The 24,258-nt window shown below is 38.0% G+C and overlaps 2 protein-coding genes across 9 annotated transcripts in view; one reads left to right on the top strand and one right to left on the bottom strand.

Annotated features, from left to right (window-relative positions):
* SMC4 (structural maintenance of chromosomes 4) overlaps positions 1 to 11,370 on the bottom strand; it is a 35,133-nt gene extending 23,763 nt beyond the window's left edge. The window contains exons 1-5 of one of the 3 annotated variants that reach the window (XM_059064978.2): positions 11,255 to 11,370; positions 9,988 to 10,131; positions 8,917 to 9,095; positions 8,348 to 8,539; positions 6,591 to 6,767 (exon numbers count right to left, since the gene is read on the bottom strand). In XM_059064978.2, the coding sequence (XP_058920961.1) occupies positions 6,591 to 6,767; positions 8,348 to 8,539; positions 8,917 to 9,095; positions 9,988 to 10,126 (687 nt within the window). In that variant the 5' untranslated portion in view covers positions 10,127 to 10,131; positions 11,255 to 11,370. Of the gene's footprint in view, positions 1 to 6,590; positions 6,768 to 8,347; positions 8,540 to 8,916; positions 9,096 to 9,987; positions 10,398 to 11,254 lie in introns of all 3 variants that reach the window. The other 2 variants (XM_067033943.1, XM_067033944.1) reach the window with 2 other exon arrangements.
* Positions 11,371 to 11,723: 353 nt separating this feature from the next.
* IFT80 (intraflagellar transport 80) overlaps positions 11,724 to 24,258 on the top strand; it is a 115,269-nt gene continuing 102,734 nt past the window's right edge. For 3 of the 6 annotated variants that reach the window (XR_010840657.1, XR_010840656.1, XM_067033940.1), the window contains exon 1: positions 11,746 to 11,887. The gene's annotated coding sequence lies outside the window, so the exon portion shown is untranslated. Of the gene's footprint in view, positions 11,888 to 24,258 lie in introns of all 6 variants that reach the window. The other 3 variants (XM_067033941.1, XM_067033942.1, XM_067033939.1) reach the window with 3 other exon arrangements.

Genomic DNA, 24,258 nt, shown 5'->3' with positions numbered 1-24,258 from the left:
CTAAAGATCCTGGTACATACAAAATTGGAAAACTTTTGCTTGTAATCATTATTACAACTTTTGAACTGTAATTATAAAATCTTAGATTAACATTATATATTTGTATTTATGCAGTTTAATTACAAAGAGAAAAGAAGAAAAAAATTCACAATCAGTAACTTTCAAGGCTGACTTCCAGGCAGCCATTTAATTTGATGGGGAAGAAAATTTTGTCTGAACAATGCTCAGGCAAATTGCTGCTACTTTACTTCACACCAGTAGCCTGCTTGTACTCTGTATTATTACAACAGAAGAAAAGGGACAAATAGAAAAAAAAAAATACCCCTTTATTTCTGCAAAATAACAAAGACTGAAAAACATTAAAAAAAATTATATATTAAAAAAAGCATATAGTCTTTCTCAATTTAAATATCTACAATATGTATTTATGAATGAACCTTAAAAATCTGGGGTAAAACTTGCTAATGACAAAGGGTCACATTTACCAAAATCCTCAACATAATTATACAAGGTAAAAAAATTTAAAGATAAAAGAAAGGATAAAACAGCTCATTTAAAAATCTACTCATTAGGGACTTCCCTGGCAGTCCAGTGGTTAGGGCTCTGCACTTCCACTGCAGGGGGCATTGGGTGCGATCCCTGGTCAGGGAACTAAGATTCCGCGTTAAAAAAAAAAAAATCTACTCATTAAAGGGCATAATTTTAAACATTTTTTACAGGTGATTACTTTTCTGTACTTTGACAACAGGACATGATTATAAATACAAAGTGAAATGTTATCCTAAGAGCCTGTTATTTTTTAGATTTCTCTGCAACCTTGGGTATGTATGATTTAGTTTTCACTAAATATTAGTGTTTAAAATATGTAGCTATTTATATAAAATGTTTTATTCTGCTTTCAATTATCAGTTTTTTTCCAAATATTTTCACAACAATTTTAAGTTTCAGACAGGATTTAAGCCTGGAAGAGTGTCCAAAGCTTTAGATTACAACAGGGACTCCACTTCTCCACTGAAGAAGCCAAGAGACTTCTTACTCAGTTGTTATCTAGACAGGGCTTATCAACATTACTGACATTTTGGGCTGAATACTCTTTGTTGTGGGGAGCTATGCTGGGTATCACAGCATGTTTAATAACATCTCTGACCTCTACCCACTAGATGTCAGCAGCATCAGGCTTCCCCCAGCTGTAACATCCCAAACTATCTCCAGACAATGCTAAATATACTGGGGGTGAGGATGCAAAACTACCCCCAGCTGAGAATCACTGATCTGGAGGTAGTCAGTTTAACTTTTTTGTATTAGTGTTAACAGTCCAAATATCTGACACCTGATAGTCTAATATTCTACCTAATTCAATTTGAATATCTGAACACATTTTAAGAAAAATGAAAAACCATGCCAAGAGAACTTACATGTCTGAGTCAAATCACTATAAGGTATTATTTAAGTATACACTTTTCAGATAACCTGAAGTTATGATTTGGTGTAAGAATGATAAAAATATTCCTAAAGGCATCACACTTTTCCTGACCAAATTATTAAAGGGATGGAATACCACCATTAGGAGACTGCCTGGCTTTGAGTAAAGCATAGTGGTTGCTTGTTTTTGGTTACTTGTTCTTCCCTTTCCAATTAAAATGAAGGATATACAGCTCTGATTTCTTTTCATTTTAACAAGGTTGCCCGGTAGAAAAAAACATTTTCAAGTGAAAGACAAGGACGTTTATGAATCAACATAGTTCCCCACCTCAAGTCCCATATAACATTCAGTTTTATTATATGGTATTCATTAAAAACAAAAAAAACAAAGAAACCAGTTATTATCAGATTAGCACCATTGAATCAACAGGTTATTATAACATTTAGGCTTCTACCTGTCACGTGACAATTAGGACTGTTGTGGTATTTCAATGACAGACAACCTGGGACCTTTCTTGTTGTTCTGTTCCTTGATGTCCTCTGCCTTACTACCTGCTACTATTTGTTTTCTTCCTTCTTTTTCCATTTTGTGTCATTTCTTGTATAATCTGTGGGTTGACAGTCTGCTTAGAGGACTGCTCATATTTCAGAAAATGTACCTATCCCATGTGAAATTATAGAATATCATTTTAATTTAGGGCAATACCTTCAACACATTTCAGAAATAATTTTAAAGCATCAACCTGAATTTAAAGTCACCTTACCATTCAAAGCTCCAAATCACAACTAGTGGTAGCATGATGAGACAAAAAAAAAGTTTCAAGTTGCTAATATGCTACCATCTGAAGCTGGCAAAGTTTTGTGGGCCTCCCCATGGTTATTTCTATTTTCTATAGCTTAAGTATACTAAACAAGGTTTTAAATAATTTTTTTCACTGTTGTTTACTAGTGACTTCCTATGTTTTAATTTATATTCACACTATATCAGAGATACTAAGCAACTGTGGAAATACCATCTGTGGGTTTTTTTAAAAAAGTTATTTATTTATTTATTTATGGCTGCATTGGGTCTTCATTGCTGCGTGCTGGCTTCTACTCTTTGTTGCAGTGCGTGGGCTTCTCGTGGAGCACGGGCTCTAGGCGCGCAGGCTTCAGTAGTTGTGGCATGTGGGCTCAGTAGTTGTGGCTCGCAGGCTCTAGAGTATAGGCTCAGTAGTTGTGGCACATGGGCCTAGATGCTCCGTGGCAAGTGGGATATTCCTGGACCAGGACTTGAACCCATGTCCCCTGCATTGGCAGGTGGATTCTTAACCACTGCACCACCAGGGAAGCCCCATCTGTGGTTTTTTAAAGTAACATAAAAATAGCAAACATATTTCAAGAGGATATTTATAACATCCAAGGCCTAATCCATAACTTATTGAAGTGGACAGCAAACCAGGGTATTGTGATTCATTTATAGCGTTCCTCAATTTACAAGAATACAGCTTAAAAATCTAAGAGGAATGAATAGGTACCATGCTTTTTTATCTTTACTGAAACAGAACCCAAATTTTAGCAAGCAAGAACCACAGGAAACTGAAATATAGTATATAGCTATAAGAAAGCTCTTTTCCTAATAACTGAAAGTTTAAGGTAAATATGGGTGTTTGCATCAAAATTAAATGGCCCAGATTTACTAGGCTTTGAAATTTTATTTTGCCTTGGTAATATTTTTATTTTCTCCATTTCCACTGTAATGTAAGCTATTGTTCTTTCTCTTATTCTGATAAATCTTATTCTAATTGCTCTTTGTGAACTAACAGAGGGCAAGAAACCAAATGACTGAGGTTAGTATCTGTCTAAATTAAGTGCATAAACAGGACAATGCTTTAGGAGGTAGACTGCTGGATATCTATTTTGGATGCTTAGAGGTAGTTTCCTATTTTCTTTCATATAGTTGAGGCAATTGAACAAAACACTTTTGGATAACTAAAGTACTATTGATAAAGCTAAATTTCTTTTGATATAGCACAGACTTATTTCTATAGGCTAAAAGATCAGAATCCAAATAAGCTTATATGTTATGCCAGGCTTAGAAGAAGTATACTGAAAAGAAAAGGGGAAAGATGACTAGGGAACAACTCAGATCTCGGTTAATCCAATCTCCAAATTACTAAACAATAAGAAAAAAATTTTGGTTCTTGTTTTAAATTTTAGTTTAGATTTTATAATATGAAGACAAAAAGCATATGAAGTTGAAAACTGTGACAAAACTAGCTACCCATGAAATGCTACACAGATCTAACAAAACCCTACTTGTTTACACTGATGGTTATAACAATGGGACAACAGCTCCCGAACAAGGTATATATAAACAGGGAAATGTACAAACATAAAAAGCATAACAGCCAATTATAATCTAACACTTCTGGAAGGCATGTGTATAAGTGACTCTAAGGACAAGAAATGGAATTCTACAATTTTTGTATCATTTATAGCATCTCAGCATAGTGACTCATTAGGAATTCATTCAAATAGTCAACGATGAAATTTTAAATGACTTCAAATACTAGAAATGCCTACTTGAAGACCCTACTATACCATTATAAATAATTTTAAAAAAAGTTTACCCATATGGACTTCTAAACTTTAGTGCTTTTTAGTCTTCAAAATAAGTTTTCACTTTAGCTGGCTTTAAATTACCTTAGGTTGTTAATCACTACCACTGGCCAAACAGTCTATGCATTTTATTCAAAGTAATCACTTATGCCTTAGATGATGATATTCTGATGTCTCCAATTTAAGACGTTATTTAGTGGGAGATAAGGTAATGAAAACTGCATTCTTACTTACCTTCAAATGCTTTAAATCTCTAGTGCAGGAGTCTAAGATTTTGATAAGGAACTAAATAAAAATCCATAGAAACCACTGCCACTTTCCCTCAAACTTTTAAATAGGGCATCATTAGTTCTATCTAGTCCAATCCCTGTTTCTTCTTCCTAACAGGTGAGTTTCTAAGGTTCTCATCTGTAAATTTAATCAAATGGAATTCAATTTGTTAACGTGGAAAAGTTTATCTCGGTATTAAAAATGATTTAAATAACGTAACTGTTAAGATGACATAAAAAGGTTGAGATTATTATGAGGACAAATGGCTTAAGCATCCTGGGCACTTAAGAAGCACATTTTTTCTTTTTCTTAATATATATATATATATATATATATATATATATATATATATATATATATATATATATATTTTTTTTTTTTTTGCGGTACGCGGGCCTCTCACTGTTGTGGCCTCTGCCGTTGCGGAGCACAGGCTCCGCGGCCATGGCTCACGCGCCCAGCCGTTCCGCGGCATGTGGGATCTTCCCGGACCGGGGCACGAACCCGTGTCGCTTGCATCGGCAGGCGCACTCCCAACCACTGAGCCACCAGGGAAGCCCAAGAAGCACATATTTAATATAAAGTTTACAATTTAAAAGCTACTCTTATTTACATCTTTGGGAAGTTACTTTATTTAGCTCCCTTTATTAACTGAATTATGTATAGAGAGGCAATATCAAGGGAAAAAAATCACCCTTTCAAGGGTTAAAACGCAGCCTATTTTTATGAGTCTATGTACAGGTGTAATACTTTGATTATCACTGCGTGACAGTAAATAAACAGCAAATAAGATAAACACAATGATAGGTTCCTGCAAAATGGTATCACTATCAAATTTAGTATTCTAAAGGGGCATCTTTAATCCACAATTAACCAAATCAAATCCCAGAATACAAAAAGTCCATAGAAGTTAAATCTGATTAAAACACACACACACACACAGCTTTAATCCCACATTTATGTAAATTCAAATCTTATTTAGAAATATATCTGCTGATGATTTCCCAACATCCTAAAATGGATAAGTTAGGTTTAATAAGTTTAGGTTATAGAAGTATTACAAATGAACTGAAAATATTAACATAAGTCATCCCAGAATATTTTTTTACCTTCTACATACACTATGTACGTCTAAAAGTAACATTTAAAAAAAAAAAAAAAAAAAAAGCAGCTGAAGAATATAGACTAAAATGGAGATAGAGGCTAACACTTAATAAGTTTCTTACTGGGAACACTCAGTCATACTAATCAAACTTTTAGTATCAAACCAAAATTCCCAAGGTAGTTTAAAATCAGTAGTACAGGGCACTAAAGAATATTAGCAGCTATTTCTATATCACAATATAGTTTTCCTTTTATTATTATGCCCTTGGTGACTGTAGGTAGAACAAAGAAAAAGAAGATAGCCTTAAATCAAAAGGAGATTTTAATATGTCTGACAAAGCCATGTTTTACACTAAGAACTTTTTTGAAAGGTAAGACAGAGAAGATAAGGAATTTTTCTTACCAAGCAACACTGGTAGAAGATACCTTTACTCAGATAAAGAATACAGGGTTTCTAATAAAAATCAGCTTAACACCAGGTACTTAATTTTATACTCCTTTAAAAAGACTTTAAAAGTTGTGATACTTAAGAATGAAATATCATCTGATCTTCCAGTAGAAGTGGTTCAAGTAGGCCATTTGAAACAAAACAAAGAGCTTGAATAAGCTTTTAATTGACCATTCTAAGCATTAAAAAAAAAAAAGTTAAATCAGGTGCTCAGGTAAATTTGTGAAACACCAAGTATATAGAGTTTTTTTCTTTCAAGTATATAATATTAGTAGAGATGACAAACAAGAACAAAAGTAAAGGAAAAGAACTATTAAAAGATAACAAATCTCATTTAAAATGTTATCTTAATACAAACAGAAATGATAAATAGTTGCTATGTCCCTGTCACGCTAAAGCAGCACAATAATATTGGTGTTTAATATTTATTTTACTACGCCAATATTTACGTGCTGCTAGAGCGGAACAAGTATGTCAGTCCATCCAAACATAAAATGGGCATATGATGATGAAATTACAGTTCTGAATGAATTTCCTTAAATTTCTAGAGCAGCAAATAATGATTCGCATCTTGACTGTAGTATGTAAACCATGATGTGCTGCTACAGTACTTTAAGGCCTCAAAAATACAGGATTCATCCAATAGGGAAAAATTCCTTACACTTTATTTTAAAAAAAAGAAAAAAAAGAAAGAAAAAAGAAAAAAAAAGAATGAGAGAACCTCTAATATCTTTAATAAATTTACCTGTAAGATTAAAAATCTATTATGGTCCAAGTCAATTCCATGGCTTCGAAGAAGATTTCCAACATCCTTAAATGTTTTCTTCTTCCCACTTATGTGATAAACAGAAGTATTGTCTCTGTAGGCCGTTCTGGATACATAAAAGTTACTGTTAGGAACTACTTCATAATCATCCCCTTCCTGTTTTGAGGAAAAACAAAACCAGAAAACAATTGTTGGTATTAAGTCAGAGGTTTGCTCCAAATTTCACTCACTTCATACTGAAACCAATTCTATGGCTTAAGAACTTCAACTGGATATGCACATAAACTGACAATAGTTCTTAGAATTAATCTTAGCAAAGATTAGAAATAATTTTTCAAGTTCTTTGAGTCCTTCCTCATAGATCACAAAAACCAAAAAGTCAAAGCAACCAAACAAAAAAAACACGCCACCTTCAAGCCTAAAAACATATTTGACTGAGAAAAGAATTGATGAAGGGGCACAAGAATCCCACTGTATCCAAAACAAACTCACCCAAATTATTAAACCACGTTGACAGATTACATTACTAGTCCATTAAAAAAAAGCTGCAAGAGATGATTTGAGGAAAAAGGAAGGAAGGTACACTAGTGGGATAATACAGCTTAGTTTTTTTTTCTTTTTTGGGTGAAGAATACGTCATTAATTGAAGGTAAAAAAAATTGCAATGAATTGACAACTACATTCCCCTATTTTTTAAATCAAACAAATTTTAAAAAATGGAAGTGCAAATCTGCTTTAACATTAAAACTTGCTTTCCTTTAAAAGCTATGTCATTTTGAAATCATGGTTTTTAAAATTTACACAAATCAAGTGTAATTAATAAGCAATGGAATCAAATCTGATTTACTGGCAATCTACTTTCCAACCCAAACTGTACAATAGAAAAGCACTAAGAAACAAAATTAAAATATATACCACCATGTAGATTTAATTAAAGCTGTTTATATTAAAATTTAAAAAAAAAAAACACACACCAAAACAAGACCTAGAGGCCAAATCACATCCTCATTTCATTACGTAATTAGTTTTCTACTGGTGATGCTTGGGCGTCATTTTTAGGTTCCAGTCAGTCATTTTTGAACCACATATTTCCAAAGTTAATTATTAAATAGAAGAGAAAAAAATCCCAATACCAACAGAGCCAAGTGAATAATCTAAATAGACATTTTACCTATAATTGTCTCCTCTTCTAGAAAACAAACATGTTACCTTACCCTTCCCTGTTTTAAAAGGGTAGTTTACTTCAAACTGAAGCAAAGCTCTTTCATGTCACCTATACACATGACTACTAGTAACATTAAATTTAATGCGAATTGAAATAAGGGAGATGGTAAAGTTAGTCAAACTGTTAACGTTTTCAAGTTTAGGTAACTTATCTGAAAGCAATAAAAACATAACCTTAAAATTGAATCCAAAATTTATAGTAAAAGAATGCTTACTTGGTACTTGGGATACTAAAACTGCTCAATGTTTTACACCAGAAAGGTAAGCAGTTATGAGCTACTTATAATTCATTTCCCTGGCTAAAAATTTTAATATTTTAATTTTAACAGCCACTACCACCCATTCTCAAAAAGAAAATATGGTCATGGAGGTAATGAAATAAATATTGGTTCTGCTTTAACCATATACTAATTTTTACGAGCCAAATTTAAGCCAAAAATAATAAAATGTGCAACGTATTGAAATCCTTTGTCCTTACTCGAAGTTGCAAATAACTAAACAAAGTCCCTTACCTTATCAATTATCTTTTGAAAATGAACTTCTACAGTACAACTCTGAATATCCTTGTGTTCATCAGAATTGTGTATTAGAACTGAGAGTTTTTTAGATCTTATTTTTTGTGCTCGATAGCCAAACACAAAAAGCATAGAATCAATAACATTGGATTTGCCACTGCCATTTGGCCCAATAATACAGGAAAAGCGCTGCATAAAAAGAACAGAAAAAAAAAGTTAAAAAAACTGTTTTCATATATCATGTCTCTTATATTACAAGCTTCAACACTTTAAATAAGACCATATTCTAATTTTAACTCAGACTTTTTACAAAATTCATTCCTATAGTTAAAGAGAAAATACTCCTTTCAAACATAAAACCCACCAATTCTATTCAGTGAGGAAAACTTTATAAAGAGAGGTACCAAAAGATAACCAGATCAACAAAAGCTAATTTCAGTTGTTAAAAGCATAGAAAACATACCGTATTTTTAATCAACCAGGATAAATACAATAACTACAAAATCGAAACATTTTGTAATAAAGACACAATACCTTACAACGGTTATTTTTAAAAGGTCAAATACCTTATGGAAAGGTCCCAGAATTTTTTCCCCAGCATAGGATTTGAAGTTCTGGTTTACAATATGAGTTATCATAAGACGAGGAGCTCCAGCTTCATTGGTCATTGCTGGAGGTGGGGGAGGAGGGATGCTATTCAAAATCTCTTCTAAACTTCTATTATCTATTTCCTCACTTGGAGTCTCTAAGTCAGTCAAAGGAAAGGGAAAACAAGGGGAAAAAAGCCTGCATTAGTGCAATTAGTTCGGAGGACTACTGCCCGCTAATCTCTGGAGAGATGTTATTTATGAAACCTAGGAATCTGAATTTTCACTCAAATATAGTATTATCCTAAACTCACAGGGGATGAGAATCGTTTGGTTTGGTTTTATAAAAAAAGAAATTCTTGAAAGAAATGCCACCAGACACAAAATTCTATAGAAATATATCTTTTAGGAGACGAAATACTACGTCGTCATGTAAATCTGGGAAATCCACAACCACTTGATTCCTTGCTCCCTGTCTAAACAGGTGGTTAAATCCTAAGGCTCTAGATCCAACTCTCCGTATCTGTGAGCACCTGGAACCTTAACTTTGGACACTCGCGAGCTCTAGAGACACTGTCATAGGGGTTTCATGTCATTCAGTTCCTGGACTCACAAAAGCTACAGTAGTTTCCAGTAAATTATCATCTTCTCTTAGCAATTTAAGACCACGAAAGTGAAGTCACAGGGTCAAGAAACTTTTCATCATATTATATATAACATACAGTCAGGCTGACTCTGTCTGAAAAACAGTCCACTAGTTCCTGGCTGACCGTGTCGATTTCCGCGGAAATAGAAGACAATGAACAGAAATTCAAAATTGAAGATATTTACTCGCTCCCATACCCTCCGGCACCGTTACACCGATACTGCACATTGTCTAATCTGTGAAAATCGCCAAATCGCTTTCTTGAGCGGCTCTACCGGACCTTCAGATGTCAACCCCGCAGCCCCTCTTGTCCGCGCCCAAGAACACCAGCCAGTCCTGGGTTGGGCGCGTTTGCACCCGGGTCTCCCCCGCGCTTGCCCGCGGCGTCGCGAAGGGCTACTCACCTGCTGTGGCAGGCGCGAGGCTCCCCGCGCGGCCGGACGGCGGCTCGGGCTCCGCGTCGCTGCTGGCGCCGTCCGGGGACTGCGGCGGCCCTTGCTCTCTGCGCCGGGCGGTGGAAGACTGGGTGCCTTTACGGGGCATGGTCGCTGGGGCCGAGGGAGAGCCGGGAGCAAGTAGGGCTGCGGGCCCGTGCCGGTACGTCCCCCCCTCCCCGGCCCCGCGGTGAGACAGGCTCAGCCCCCCACCCCGTCCCACTCGGGGAAAACTCCGTCCACCCGTTTTCGAAAGCCCCGTCGTCAAACCCCGCTCAACGCCAGCGGGTCCTCGAGAAAGAAGGCACAAAAAACTGAAGTCCCAAGAAGGCGGGATTCGTTTTCTTAAGTCCTAAGCCAAGTGGGAAAACCTAGACGTGCTTGGGGATCAAGCAAGAATAGAGCAACTGCTTAGGTTCTTTTTACTTTTTAATGCCCCCCCGCCGTCCGCCCACAGTATAAGTGTGAAAGACTATTCTAACGTAATTTCTAAACGAAGCAATTCCCATACGCTAGCTTTTGCGGACATTCCCACGCTCTCTGGGCTAGGGATGTAAGCGCACAGATTCTGAGAGACAACAGTTCGTTTGAGGGGCTATCTATCACCTCTTCCCAGAGCAGCGAAGAGCCAACTGGCGGCGAGCCGCCCACTTTCCTCTCCCCGCCATTTAGCCCTCGGCGAAGCGGACGGCCCGGGGGCTTTGAGGTCTGCCCCGGCCGGGTCCGACCACTAGCGATTTTCAAATCGGAAGCCGGCACCGCCGGCTCCGGTTCAATCGCCTTGAGGTGGCAGGGGTCTGTCCCTCCGGGGTCCGCGGCAGAATCCCGTTGGACAGTAAACTACGAAAGGTCACCAGTTAAGGGCTCAGACCCGGTGGTTAGTCCCTTGCGGGAAGTGAGACGAGCAGGGGGCCACGCTAGAGTCCGACCAAGACCGAGATTTCTGAGAAGAGGTCCGCGAGGCTGAGAGGCTCCCCCCAACCACCCCCCCTCGGGCCCCCAGTCTCCTGAGCAACGCTTATGTAGCTCAGAGAAGTGGCGCCCGGGAGAAGCGCGCGGGAGCCTCGACTGCCGGGGAGCGGCCGAGGGGGGAGGGGTGACAGCGAGAGAAATCTCCCGGCGGCAGCCTCAGCCTAGACTTAGGCTGCTCCAACTCAAGGCCTCTACTTTCCAGGAGCCCGCGGACGGGACAGGAAGTAAGAGTGTGACAACCTGATCAGGAAAAGAAGTATTTTACCTGCGGGATAGTCCACTCAGACCAAGGTTGGAAACGGTTGCATACCCCCCCGCTCCTACCGGTGTTTCGGCTGCGGGTCCTTCACTCGAAAATGGCGCCTAAAATACAAACTCGAACGGAAATTCGTTACAAATGCGCGCAATGCTTTCTGGGAACCACTAATTTGAAAAAAATGCAGCGATTATCGCCGCCATTTTCTGGTCGCTTACGCGCATGCGCGAACTGCTGGCGGGACCCAGGCAGCAGGGGACATTTTCTATTAAGTGAAAAAGAAAAGCGAAACAATGTTTGCGAAACAATGTTATCCGTGGGCCTACGGCAATAGCACTGTTATAAAAAATAGTTTTTAAGAAACCCTGAGAATTTTGAAAAAGATAAAAAAAATAGAGTGGGGATCCGCCCACAGCTAAAGGCAAGGCTCAGTCGTCCAATGACGCCCCTTAAGGAGAGGGCGAGCTCGTTGAGGGGCGGGGTCTAGGGCCTGCTCGGGTGACGCCCGGCAGGGAAGTATCGCGGGAAGAGAGAGTGAGCTTAGCTCTTAGGAGTCGCTATGGTGACGGGGAGGCCCGAGGCTTCTTGGTAACTGGTCCCACTTCTGTGAGTACGATCGCCACCGGTTTCCTGGCACTTAAGGTAAATCTCTTTACTTCTAGGCGAGAGGTGAGGAAAGGGTTTGGAAGTTGTAGCCATTACTGGATCCACCTTCCCTGCTGTGAGGGTGTGTGCAGAGTGGAGCATCGGTTATTTTCCGTCTCCCTGGGGGCGGTGCGGCTCTGGACGTGGCTTTTGGGATGCAAAGGAGGAGGAAACCCAGAATTTGGAGGGAGTAGAGGGGCAACAAGGAGAAGAGAAAACCTGGATTGGTGAATGATCGTGTAGTGAAAAGCAAAATAATGATTTCAAATTATTGGTGTTAGGTCATTAATGTCACTAGTGAAAGGGGGTTTCGCGTGTTTAAAATCATTTGGCTGAAAGACTCTGTAGTGGAAGAAACGATTTGCTTGTGTCTGGGTATGAGAAAATTATTGATCAGCAAATATTTCTTAAGTAACTTTTGTATACATTGCACTGTCAGGCATAATCAGGATTATTAAGCAAGTATTCCTGTTCCCAGAGAATCGAGTTTTGCTAGTAGGTTTTTAACCAGGAGTTTGTGGATCTGGTGGTAGGTGATTGGAATTCAGAGGAGTTCATACCACCTCTTCTCCACTTGCCCCCCCCGACCCCGAAATCGTATACAAAATTCTGGGTGCTTGTGAATTTTTCTGGGGAGTTAGTGTTCCCAGAACTTTGATCAGATTCTCAAACGTGATCCTAATCCCTCACAATGTTAACCATTAATTGATTTGACTATGTCCAACAAGCATTTATTCAGCGACTCTTAAGTACTTGACATTGAGAACTGGGAGCCTCTTTTATTCCTCCTTTTAACTTTTGTATACTTAGGACTTGGCATACTCAAGCCCCAATAAATCTGCTTTATGAATGAATTTATATTGTCATTCTAAGTGAGTATGACTCTTGCCCTGAGGAGCATATTCAGGTTCAGTGTTTCTCAAGAGGAGGTGTGGAGGGCACTCCCCTCAAGTGTAAGAATTTGGTGAGGTTGGGAGACTGGTGTGATTTGAATAAACATCGACTTGATATTGTAATATACCTTTATATTTGAAGTTGAAAAAATTATTGTTTTCATAAGACAAACTACAGACAATAAAGCTCAGTGAAAAAAAAATTTGGCTGGTAGGTATACCAGAAAATGTAGTAATCAGTTCTCTTTGAAAACATCTGGAATCTTTTGGAATTTTGCAGTCTGTAAAACACTATTAAAACTGAGTTGGAGAGATATTAACCATGAAAAAAGCAAAGACTAGAGCAAATTGAGTTATGTACATGGGAGACAGCATGATGTAGTAGAAAGATGTAACAGATAACAAGAGTCCCAAATCTCATCATTTTTTTAGCTACGTGCTTAGACAGTTTACTCAATTTGTCAGTCTCTGAGATTGTTTATTATAAAACCAGCATATAATACCTACCTCATAGGATTGTTTATGATTGTCTAGCACACACACTATATGCATTTGGTACTGCTGTGTTTATGACATTGACCTTATTATGGTATGTGCTAAGGATGAATAATGGGATGTCAAGTTAGAAGATTAGTTTATGAAGGTTTTGAAAGCCAGGTCAAGGATGTTTTCAAAATATTAGAAAAATTTTGAGCTAAGGAATGACTTGGTAAAAAAAAAAATTAACAGTAGTTATGTGGGATGTGTAAAAAGGGAAAGAGACTGAGATCAGGCATGGCTTAATTAGATTATTACTGTCCAGTCCTCCATGTAGGAGGTGCCTATGCAGTAGAAAGGTAAAAATCTGGACACATTTTGGGGGGAAATCTATAGCTTTTGTAGATTTTAATGGTTAAGAGTCTGAACCCTTAAAGTTAGTCAGATTCTATTTTTTGTGAATCCCTGGATTAGTGATGAGGGGATAAGAAAGATAAGTCACAAATAAATCCAGTTTTACTGCCTTTGATGGTTGCTTTAAATAATGATTGGTCTTAGTGACTGATAAGAAATGTAATTTCAGTAAATCAATAAAGTGACCAATAGCTTTAGATTTAGTTGAACCTAACCATGCTCCACTCAGAATAAATATTTTTTAAACAGGCTTAAACCAGGTTGTATAACATAGGAAAGACATTCATAACAAACACCTACAGTGGAGACAAATCTAGAGTGAAAGTAGGACGCTCAGAAAAAGTGAAGAAGTGATTTGAGAAGAGATTAGGATCACAAGAAATAAAGACTTGATTGATCCCTGCCAGTACTTTGGATAAAAAGAAGCTGGTCCAATTGGGATGGACTAGGTTACAGTGATCTTGGAAAGTATAACCAAGTCTCATCTTTCTGGTCCAAAATCATCTATTAACAACCATTATCTATAATTTCAGGCAGTCTGAGAAGAGAATGCTTACTTTTTATATTTCAAAAAGTTGTACCCCACAGGAAGAAATAAGAATAAGTTCAAGGGGAAAAGTTGGAATAGAATTAAAATTAACATTTGCAATTCTTTAAGTGCATAGTTAGATTTTGTCATAATTATAATAATATGTGTTTTGTCTACCTTCTAATGTGGTTACAGCATTTCATAAAGTCTGAAATTAGATTTGTGGGTAAATGTTTAAAATATTAACAAAGTTTGTAATTAATTGTAAATATTTGGATTAATTAGACATTAAATAATAAATCAAAATGAATAAATTTATGTAAATAATATATAAATACTTAGAGAATATTGTTCAAGATGAATAAATTGGATATAGAGACAGGAGAGATAGTAATGAATATTCCTCTTGATAATATAAGCCCCCTAGAACACAAGTCTTGTTGAAACTATCACCTATCTTAACATAGAAAAAAATGGGAAGTGAGGAAATGGAGCAGTTTTGGGGGATGGACTGTTTTGAAAAATGAGTTTGTTTTTATTCATATAGGTTGAGATTAGGAAAGGTATATACAGTGGGCATTAGAGGTGGAGAATATAGTTCAGGAGAGAAAATAGGGTGAGATAGAGTTATAAGAATAGTTGGGACACTATAGATTAGATTTTTAAGGTTGTGAGTAGAGAGGATAGCACTAGAGAGTGTACATTCTTAGAATATAGGAAGAAGAAATAATTATAGTAATGTCTCAGATAGGACTTTGCAGATTACAAGTGACAGAAAATCCAATCCAATTGTCTTGAGAAAAAAAAAAAAATTAGCTTCCATAACCAAAAAGTTAGGTGAGTATAACTGGATTCAGTGCTCAAATAGAGACACTAGGATTGTGTTTCTTTCTTTGTTCTGCTTTGCATTTCCTTGTCTTGGAATTATTTTCAGGCTTCACATAGTGGTCTCTTGACACCTCCAGGCTCTCCCCTTGCCATGGTAAGGTGTCACAGTAACTCTACCCTCATATTTCCTAAACTTAAAGACCTGGGGGTTAAGAAGTATCTTTCTTCCCCATCTTTTAGTTAAATAAAAGTTTCTATTGGAGATCTCTAATTGACTTAAGCCTAGGTCTCATGCTAGCTCCATTGAAGCTATATGGCTAAGAGTGAGGAAGTGGTGCTCCAAGAAGAAATTCTTTATAGCTAGGAAAAGAGTGAATATATGCAGCGTGACAAAAACACCAATTTTCACTATAAATAGCTAACACTTATTAAGTTCTGACTATGTTTCAGGCACTCCACTGGACATTTGTAAGATGCCATATTTTTTTAACCTCATGTCTACTTTATCTCATTTAGTCATCATAACCAGCCTGTGAGGTAGGCATTATTAACCCCATTTTGTATACAGAAGAAAACAAAGTGCAGTATTCGGAAGATGCCTAGGTGAGAGTTTCAGTAAGAAGTGGGTCAAATGCAGTAGAAACTGCAAAGAGAATGAGAATGGTGATCTTATGAAAAAATAACATTTATTAGGTTTTTTTTTAATGCAGAAATGCATAAAGAAGAAAGCAAAATTGGTCCATAATCCTATCATTTAGATAATTCTATATTAAAAATATAAATGTATAGATAAAATATTATGAACATGATAAAAACTTCAAACAGTATAAAAACATATAAAATGAAAATTAAAAGCGTCCCTTCTCACCCCAGTGTCCCTAACCTCATGAAAGTCTCCATTAAGTGTCTTGCATATCTTCTGAGAAAAATGTTTTAGTATCCACTAACGTGAATATATATCCCTCCCTTTATTTTTTAACACAAAAGGGATTGAGTTATATAATACTGCTGTATACTTTGTTTTTGTCATTTAACGTATTATAGACATCTTTCTGTATCAATACATATAGATTCATCTCATTTTTTATTTTTATTTTTATTTTTATTTTTATTTTTTGCGGTACGCGGGCCTCTCACTGTTGTGGCCTCTCCCGTTGCGGAGCACAGGCTCCGGACGCGCAGGCTCAGCGGCCATGGCTCACGGGCCCAGCGGCTGCGTGGCACGTGGGATCTTCCCGGACTGGGGCACGAGCCCGTGTCCCCTGCATCGGCAGGCGGACTCTCAACCACTGCACCACCAGGGAAGCCCTCATCTCATTTTTTAAATAGTTGCATAGCACTCTAGTTTATCAGTTGAGTAGGATTTTTTTATATGCTAGTTGATGAATTAAAAGGATGAATTAAAGATGACTACTTATTTTTAAATTTGTGAATCACATGGTTTATTGGCTAGAATTTATTAGGCCATCCTGCAAAAGGATTATAAATATAACCAATGTGAATAATATTAAAGTATGGTTGGCAAGAGCTAGCTCTAATTATAGCTAAAATTGCAAGGAAATGTAAATACCACTGCATATATCAATACATACACTTCAGATACCTACAGGAAGTGGAGTGGCATGGAGGTTGGAGGTCTTTAGTAAGTGAACTATATTGCCATTCGTAAGCCTGTTCCATTGCTTGTTAGGTGTTTGAATAACCTGTCCCTGGAAATGGTGAACCTGCCTCTGCCTTCCCTGCCATATAAGAGATCTCAGCTCTAGTCTACAAGTGGTTTTATGATGGGACCAATCTGAATAAAAGATCTGCTTCCCTCTCCCTCCTCTCTTTACTGGAAAAGAGACATAGGAGTCTAATCAGAGCTATCAATTTGGAAAACTGTTGATAAAAATTGTACTTCTAAAAATAGGGCCTTGGGTAGTCATCAGCAAACCATTAATTTCAACTGTTAATATCAACACCCAAGGGTTAGCCAATATGCAAATGACCCAAACAGAACTTGGTATAAATGCACTTCTGATCTAGCTGTTGGATTTCTTGTCTCTCCTTCACATTCTTGTTTACTTCCTAGGCTTTCTGCTACCTCTTATCTATAGGTACATTCTTGTTGACAAGTCATACATTCTCTTTCCTGCCTAAAATTTTTCTCATTTTGTTAGTGCTTTTATGTTTTAGTTTTATTTCTTAAATCTAATTCATTTCTTTTTTCCTGTTTTGTAAACTATCTTAACCACTTTTAAGTGTACATTTCAGTGGCATTAAGTACATTCATATTGTTGTGCTACTGTCACCTCCATCCATCTGCAGAACTCTTTTCATCTTGCAGAACTGAATCTCTGTACCCATTAGATAGAAACTCCCTGTTCCTCCTTCTGCCCAGGCAACCACCATTCTACTTTTTGTATCTATGAATTTGACTACTTAAGGTACTTCGTATAAGGGAAATTATATAGTATCTGCTCTTTTGTGACTGACTTCTTTCATTTAGCATAATGTTAAGTCTAATTCTTCACATTAATTCTTAATTCTATTTTCTTGGTTCTAATTCTATTCCATGTTATAATACTTATATCTGGAACATGCATGTGTAATCTATGATGAATATTTAAATTTCTAGTTTTTGATAGTACTGGATAGAGTTCTGTAATAAATAGGCTTGTATAGTTTGTATATGTATCTTGGTGTACTTTTATATGTATATGACAAATTCCTATGACTAGGAATTCCTCCCAGGGTAGATTCCTTATATATACTTCCTCTGAATCAGTAGCTTCTAACTCAAAATATGACAGATGTGTCAGATTGGCAAAGCCTAGGTAATTTGCCTATGTCCTAGCTGTAAGGAGGGCTAGAGAGGAAATAATTTGTTTTTTATTTATAAAGTAGGAAATTCCCCAAAGGTAGAAAATGTAGTCAAAAGTGTTGGTGGGGGGTGGAACAAAAGAATCAATGACCATTAGCACCAGTTTTCCTGCTCTTCAATAATGTATGTGACTAACTGTTTCTCTGTATGCCAGGGCTGGGTTCTGGCTGGGTTTTTGCATTTGGCCACTTTGACAACAGAAAAATGGTATCTAGTTGTTTTCATTTTCATTTCTTTAATTAAAATTGAGGCTGTGACTTATTTCATGTTTTTGATTGCCCACTGACCATCTGTATTTATGTTTCTGTGAACTGTCAATTTATAAGTGTTTACAAAAAGAAGTACCCCATTATCAGTGTCCTTGATCAAATGACTTCATAGGGGACCATGCTGTCTTAGTTATCTTCTGTTTCTATAGTACTGCCAATCAATCCCTGTCCACTGGTTCCTTCTCCTTTGCCCCCAGACATGCTTCTTACATAGTGTGTAAGAAGAAAAATGCAGAGCCTAGTGTGCCTGGAGCAGTTTGAGTGAAAAGAGAGAGGAAACAGGAAATGAGGTCAGAGAAATGATGTTGTCTATTAGGGCTCTCCAGAGAAAGAAGAGTTAATGTTGAAGTCATTAGTCTTAGGGTTGGAAACTCGGGCAAAATTTCTGTGTTGTAGTCTAGCAGCAGAATTCTTTCTTCTTTGGGAAATCTTGGTTTTTGCTCTAAGGCCTTCAGCTGATTGGATGAGGCCCACACAAATTATGCAGGGTAATCTGCTTTACTTACGTCAACTGATTGTCGGTGTTAATCACCTCTAAAAAATAGTTTTATAGTAATGTTTAGTCTTGTGTTTGCCCAAATAACAGCACCATCTTGCAGCCAAGCTGACACATAGGATTAACCATCACGATAGGAGTCCAGATCAATAAACGCTTTGAACACCATTGTAGGACCTTTGTTTCAGGGGCTTCCCTGGTGGGGGAAGAATCCGCCTGCCAATGCAGGGGACATGGGTTCGAGCCCTGGTCTGGGAAGATCCCACATGCCGTGGAGCAACTAAGCCCATGCGCCACAACTACTGAGCCTGCACTCTAGAGCCTACCAGCCACAACTACTGAGCCCGTGTGCCACAACTACTGAAGCCTGCATGCCTAGAGCCCGTGCTCTGCAACAAGAGAAGCCACTGCAGTGAGAAGCCTGGAAACCGCAATGAGGAGTAGCCTCTGCTCTCTGCAACTAGAGAAAACCTGTGCACAGCAATGAAGACCCAATGCAGCCAAAACAAAACAAAACAAAAAAACACCTTTGTTTTAACTCTGAGTGAGACAGGAAGCCATTGGAGAGTTTTGAGTGGAGAAGCACCATGACCTGTTTTATTTTATTTTATTTTTGCTGTACGCGGGCCTCTCCCTGTCATCTCTTCCGTTGCGGAGCACAGGCTCCGGACGCGCAGGCTCAGCGGCATGTGGGATCTTCCTGGATCGGGGCACGAACCCGTATCCCCTGCATCGGTAGGCGGACTCTCAACCACTGCGCCACCAGGGCAGCCCCACCATGACCTATTTTAAAAGTCACTTTGGCTGCTATGGTGAGCATAGATTGTGAGGGGTTAGGAGGTCGACTAGGAGGCTATTATAGTTCAGGTTAACAGGTGATGGCACCTTGGACTGGAGCCATAGTAGTGGGGGTCATGAAAATCAGGTATTTTGAAGATAGATCATACAGGTTTTGTTTTTTAACAAATTGGATTTGGAATGTGAGAGAAGAGTCAGTGATGATTCCAAGGTTTTTGGCCTGTGCAACTGGAAGGATGGAATTGCCATTTACTGTGGTAAGGCTGTGGGAGGAGCAAAGTTGGAGGAAAGATCAGGGGTTTGATTTGGATCTTAAGTTTGAGATGTCACACATTCAAATAGAGTTGTCAAATAATCAGTTAGCTATAGAAGTCTGGGATTCAGTGCAGAGGTCTGAACTGGAGATATGAAATTGGGAGTTGTCACTAGGTAGTCAGTGAATTTAAACTTATATTAAGCCATGAAACTGGGTGAGATCACCATGGCAGTGAGTATAGGTACAGCAGAGGTACAAGGATGAGTGCACAGTTTTAAGTTAGGGAAATTAGGAGAAAAAGTTGGGGATATTTATTCCCTCTATAACTCTGCAGTTCCTTTCCCTTCCTAAACTGCCTATTAAAGTAAATCCTAACAACCTTATTAGCAGGATTGAAAAGGAATTCCCACAGAGTTACATGTGGTCCTAGCAAGACTGCCCTTTCCTGTCTTATAAAAACTCTTCATCAACACTACAAACCACCTAAGAGAACAGTTCAGGAAGAAGGCTACAATTTAAATTGACTATACACCTTCCTTTATTTGATCATTGGGACTATTCCATCATACCTTACAACCCTGTTTACCTCCGTCTCCACGTTCAAGGCTCTTAATTCCCTGCATTAGTTCATTATTAGGTTTAGCTGTTGATGACAGTAACTTAAACATGATAAAACTTTATTTTCTATCACTTAAAAGGCTAAATAGGACTGATAGGACTCTCTACAAGGTCAGGAATCTTGGTTCCTTCCGTCTTGTTGCTGCATTATATATGGTCTTGATGGCATGGCAGGGAGAGGGTTACTCTTATTTTCCAAGTTTTTATTTGCCAATAAGGCTGATTTATATAACTTTTATAAGAGGTAGTAATGTGGATTTTATAAGCGGTAACTCATTACTTTTCATATTGCCACTGTGGGTAACCAATACTGTTGGGTAGAGTTATCTACCCCCCTCAAGATATAAGTTCCAGATTGGGCCACGAGGTTGATGGTGTTGTAATATCCCCATTGGGTTTAAGAATTGTTAATGTCCTGTGTGGCTACACCCAATTTCAAGGGCAGTTGAGAAATGTAATCTTTATTCTGGCCAGGTATGCAGCAAAAATTCAGATTCTTCTACCACAGAAATAGGGATGAATGAAAGAGGACAGCTGGCTGTTTTTACCATCTCCCACCATCTGTCCCAAACTCTTAGCTCTTCACCATTTAAATCCTACTACTCTACCTTTTGGAACTCACAGTATGTCATTGGCCAAATCTGTGTTCTCAACCTTTACTCTAAAACTTCATAGTTTTACCCTTTAACTTCACAGTCTAACTTAAATCTGGTTGTTTCCTGAGGAAACTGCTTTCCTCTTGGCTGTTTCAAATAGAGGCTGTTTTGCCTTCCAGACTCCCATGTGTCAGAGGGCCTTGTTTCTCATTAGTGTTTCTGCACAGCTGATTGTCTACCCCTTTCCTCTCTACAATTCCTTAGTCCCTTTGAGATAAGTTTTGTGCGATCAAACTGTTATCTACTCTGCCTTTTTGTAGTCGTCTACAGATCTCTGCTTTTTTCCTCGTTCAATGAATAGTATTTTAGCACCTGGGTAACTGTGTCTGTCTCCACCACTATTTTTGTCATTATTCTCAGTGATTTAACATCCTGAAATCAATTCTTCCATTCCCTGGCCTCTTATTTCCTTTACCTTGGCCACCCACTTTGACAGCCTTAACCTACTTCATCATTACCAATATCTATATTTGGGAGAGACCCAAAATCTGTTTTTAGCATCTCATTGTATATCTCCACTTGTTTTTCTCTAGTTTACTTCCTCTAGAATCTTAATGCTCACAATTCTTCAGGCTTCAGTAGGACTTCTAGACCATTGAAGCTACTACCTTTTCAAGTTCTGCTGGGTAGTCTCATCCCATGGCTTTGAACATGATCTTTTTTTTTTTTTTTTTTTTTTTTTTGCGGTACGCGGATCCCGGACCCCTCACTGTTGCGGCCTCTCCCGTTGCGGAGCACAGGCTCCGGACGCGCAGGCTCAGCGGCCATGGCTCACGGGCCCAGCCACTCCGCGGCATGTGGGATCTTCCCGGACCGGGGCACGAACCCGCGTCCCCTGCATCGGCAGGCAGACTCTCAACCACTGCGCCACCAGGGAAGCCCTGAACATGATCTTTGTGCTGATAACCCTCAAACAGACATCTAAGTGACATCTCCAGCTCTGACCTCTTGCTTGACTCCAGACTCGTATATCCAATTTCTCCCTGAATTCTTCATTCGGATATCTAATAGGCACCGTAAACATAGCATACCCAAAACAGAATTTTTATATCATCCCTTTCGACCTGTTCCTCCCTTAGTTTTCTTCATTTCAGTAAATGGCAACTCTTGTACCTGTTGAAACTTTAGAGTCATTTTTGACTCCTCTTTCTCTTAAACTGAATTCATCAACAAATCCTGTGGAATCTTCTTTCAAAATATATTCAGAATATGACTGCTTCCTATTATTTGTACCACTGCTGCCTTCCTCATCAATCTACTTCCATTTCTCTTCTGGATTATTGAAATCCTAACTGGCCTCCCTGCTTCCAGTGTTGCTCATTTTTGCTTGTTTTTGGTCATACCATCCATAGTGTCATCCATAGTGACACTTTAAAAAATGTAAGTCAGATAATATCACTCTACTGGCTTCTCCGTTCATTTAGAAGAAAAAAAATGAAGCTTTTATTGTGGTTTTCCAACCTCTATGTGATCTGTGTCCCTCCCTCCTCTTCCCCAATTTCCTGCCATCCCCTTCACTCACTCTGTATTGGCCATACTGGCCTTCATGATCTGACAGCATTAATGATTTAAAAGCATAACTAGCTACTGTATTTAGAAGAGTTTGAAGGGTAAATGTAGGAGCAGGAAGACCAGTTCTGGACCTACTGAAATAATTTAGGATGATGGTGGCTTTAGACTTATGATGGCGGTACTGAGAAGTGGCCAGATTTGGAGTATATTTTGGTAGTTTGGTGATCGGATTTCCTGGGCATATTTTTTCCTCTTAAGCGCCATGAATGTTAACCCATGCTGGACCAAAGACAACTTATAAATGATTTTTATTAGCAAAGGCATAGTTGTTTCTGTCTGCTCCCTATATGAAGTTGCAAAATAGATTTTTCAACACTCTAGAAATTTTCTTTTATTCCCCCTCCCACCCCACCTACCACTGACTAGTCAGATCGTTGGTGACCAATGCTTTTGGGCAGATAAAAACACGTTAGTGCATCCCCAGGCAGCTCTGCATTTCCCTGGATTGGCTGTGCTCTAATACTACTTCTCCTTTATTCCTCTATTCAGTCTCACATCAGAATGCCCATATCCTTCATGCAGATGATCTCAGCTAAATAGGGTGTATGGGGAAGAGCTTTCTGAGCAAAAGAGAATCTTCCCAATGTTAGGATTTCAGCCTCCTCTTCCTCTGATTCCTTGGCACCATGTTTCTGAATAGTTGCAGATTACTTTCTCATGAAAAACATACTGTGTTTACTGTTTATATGGGATAATGATTTCTTTTGGTGAGGAATGATTCCTAATTATTATGGATTTCAGCACCTTGAGGTATTTTGATATAGGCTACATCATGCCTTTAAAATTTCTGAATGTAATTGTATATTCAGACTATATTTATATATATTTTTTCTTGTCTATTAATGTTGTTTCTTATTTCCAGAATCAATAATTTATCTGCCTTTATTCTTTTAAAATCCTTATAAGCTGGGTAAATTTGAATTATTGTGAAAAAGCAGCATGTTTTTACCTTTTTCCCCCCTCTAATTGAAAGAGGTCTGATAGAAAGAAGGAAGGAGTTTTGAGAAAGGTACTGAAACTCCTAAGGACGAAAAGTGAGCCTTAGAAGTGTGCCTAGGAGAAATTGTTTTCTTGCCCTGGATGCTATACACAGATTCATACTTTTAAAGTTGAACATAAATCTTGTTTAGTGAACTGGAGCAGAGAGGTTTCTGACCTTAGCTGCATATTGACTGGATAGAAAACTTCAGATTTTTTTCTGTGGTCTTAACAATTTTCTCCCCATTCTCACAAATTTATGAGTACAGTAAGTGAAAAAGGTGCTTTGAGATAAAGCTGTATTTAGCACCTTGCTAATCTAAAAGTCTTCTGGATTTGAGAGAATGAGAAATTATCTAAGGTAGGCCCACTGAATTCTTATCTATAACTTACACCTTCTTTGATGTAGTTAGCAGTAATTTTCTACTTGGTGAAGAAGATATTTTTCCTTTAATTACACTTTCATTTATTTTTTTCTCTAGGCTAGTGATATTACTCAGAAAGAATCCCACAACTATAAATTGGATTCAGACAATTTAGTATCTTTTGATAGCCTGGTTATTTGAGAGAGTGTTACGCTTGTTTTTCTAAATTTTTGTTTGCCATTTACACTGTGATTTTTATATAGCTTTTATAATAGATTTATTACCTATTTTTTAAATAACTCGCTTATTTTTCACTTTGCCACCATGGCAACCATAACTGTTGGGCAGTGTAT

The sequence above is a fragment of the Kogia breviceps genome, chromosome 5 (assembly GCF_026419965.1).
Source record: "Kogia breviceps isolate mKogBre1 chromosome 5, mKogBre1 haplotype 1, whole genome shotgun sequence".
Lineage (NCBI taxonomy): Eukaryota > Metazoa > Chordata > Mammalia > Artiodactyla > Physeteridae > Kogia > Kogia breviceps.
The sequence above is the reverse complement of the archived record's forward strand: the minus strand, read 5'-3'. Positions and strand labels throughout refer to the sequence as shown.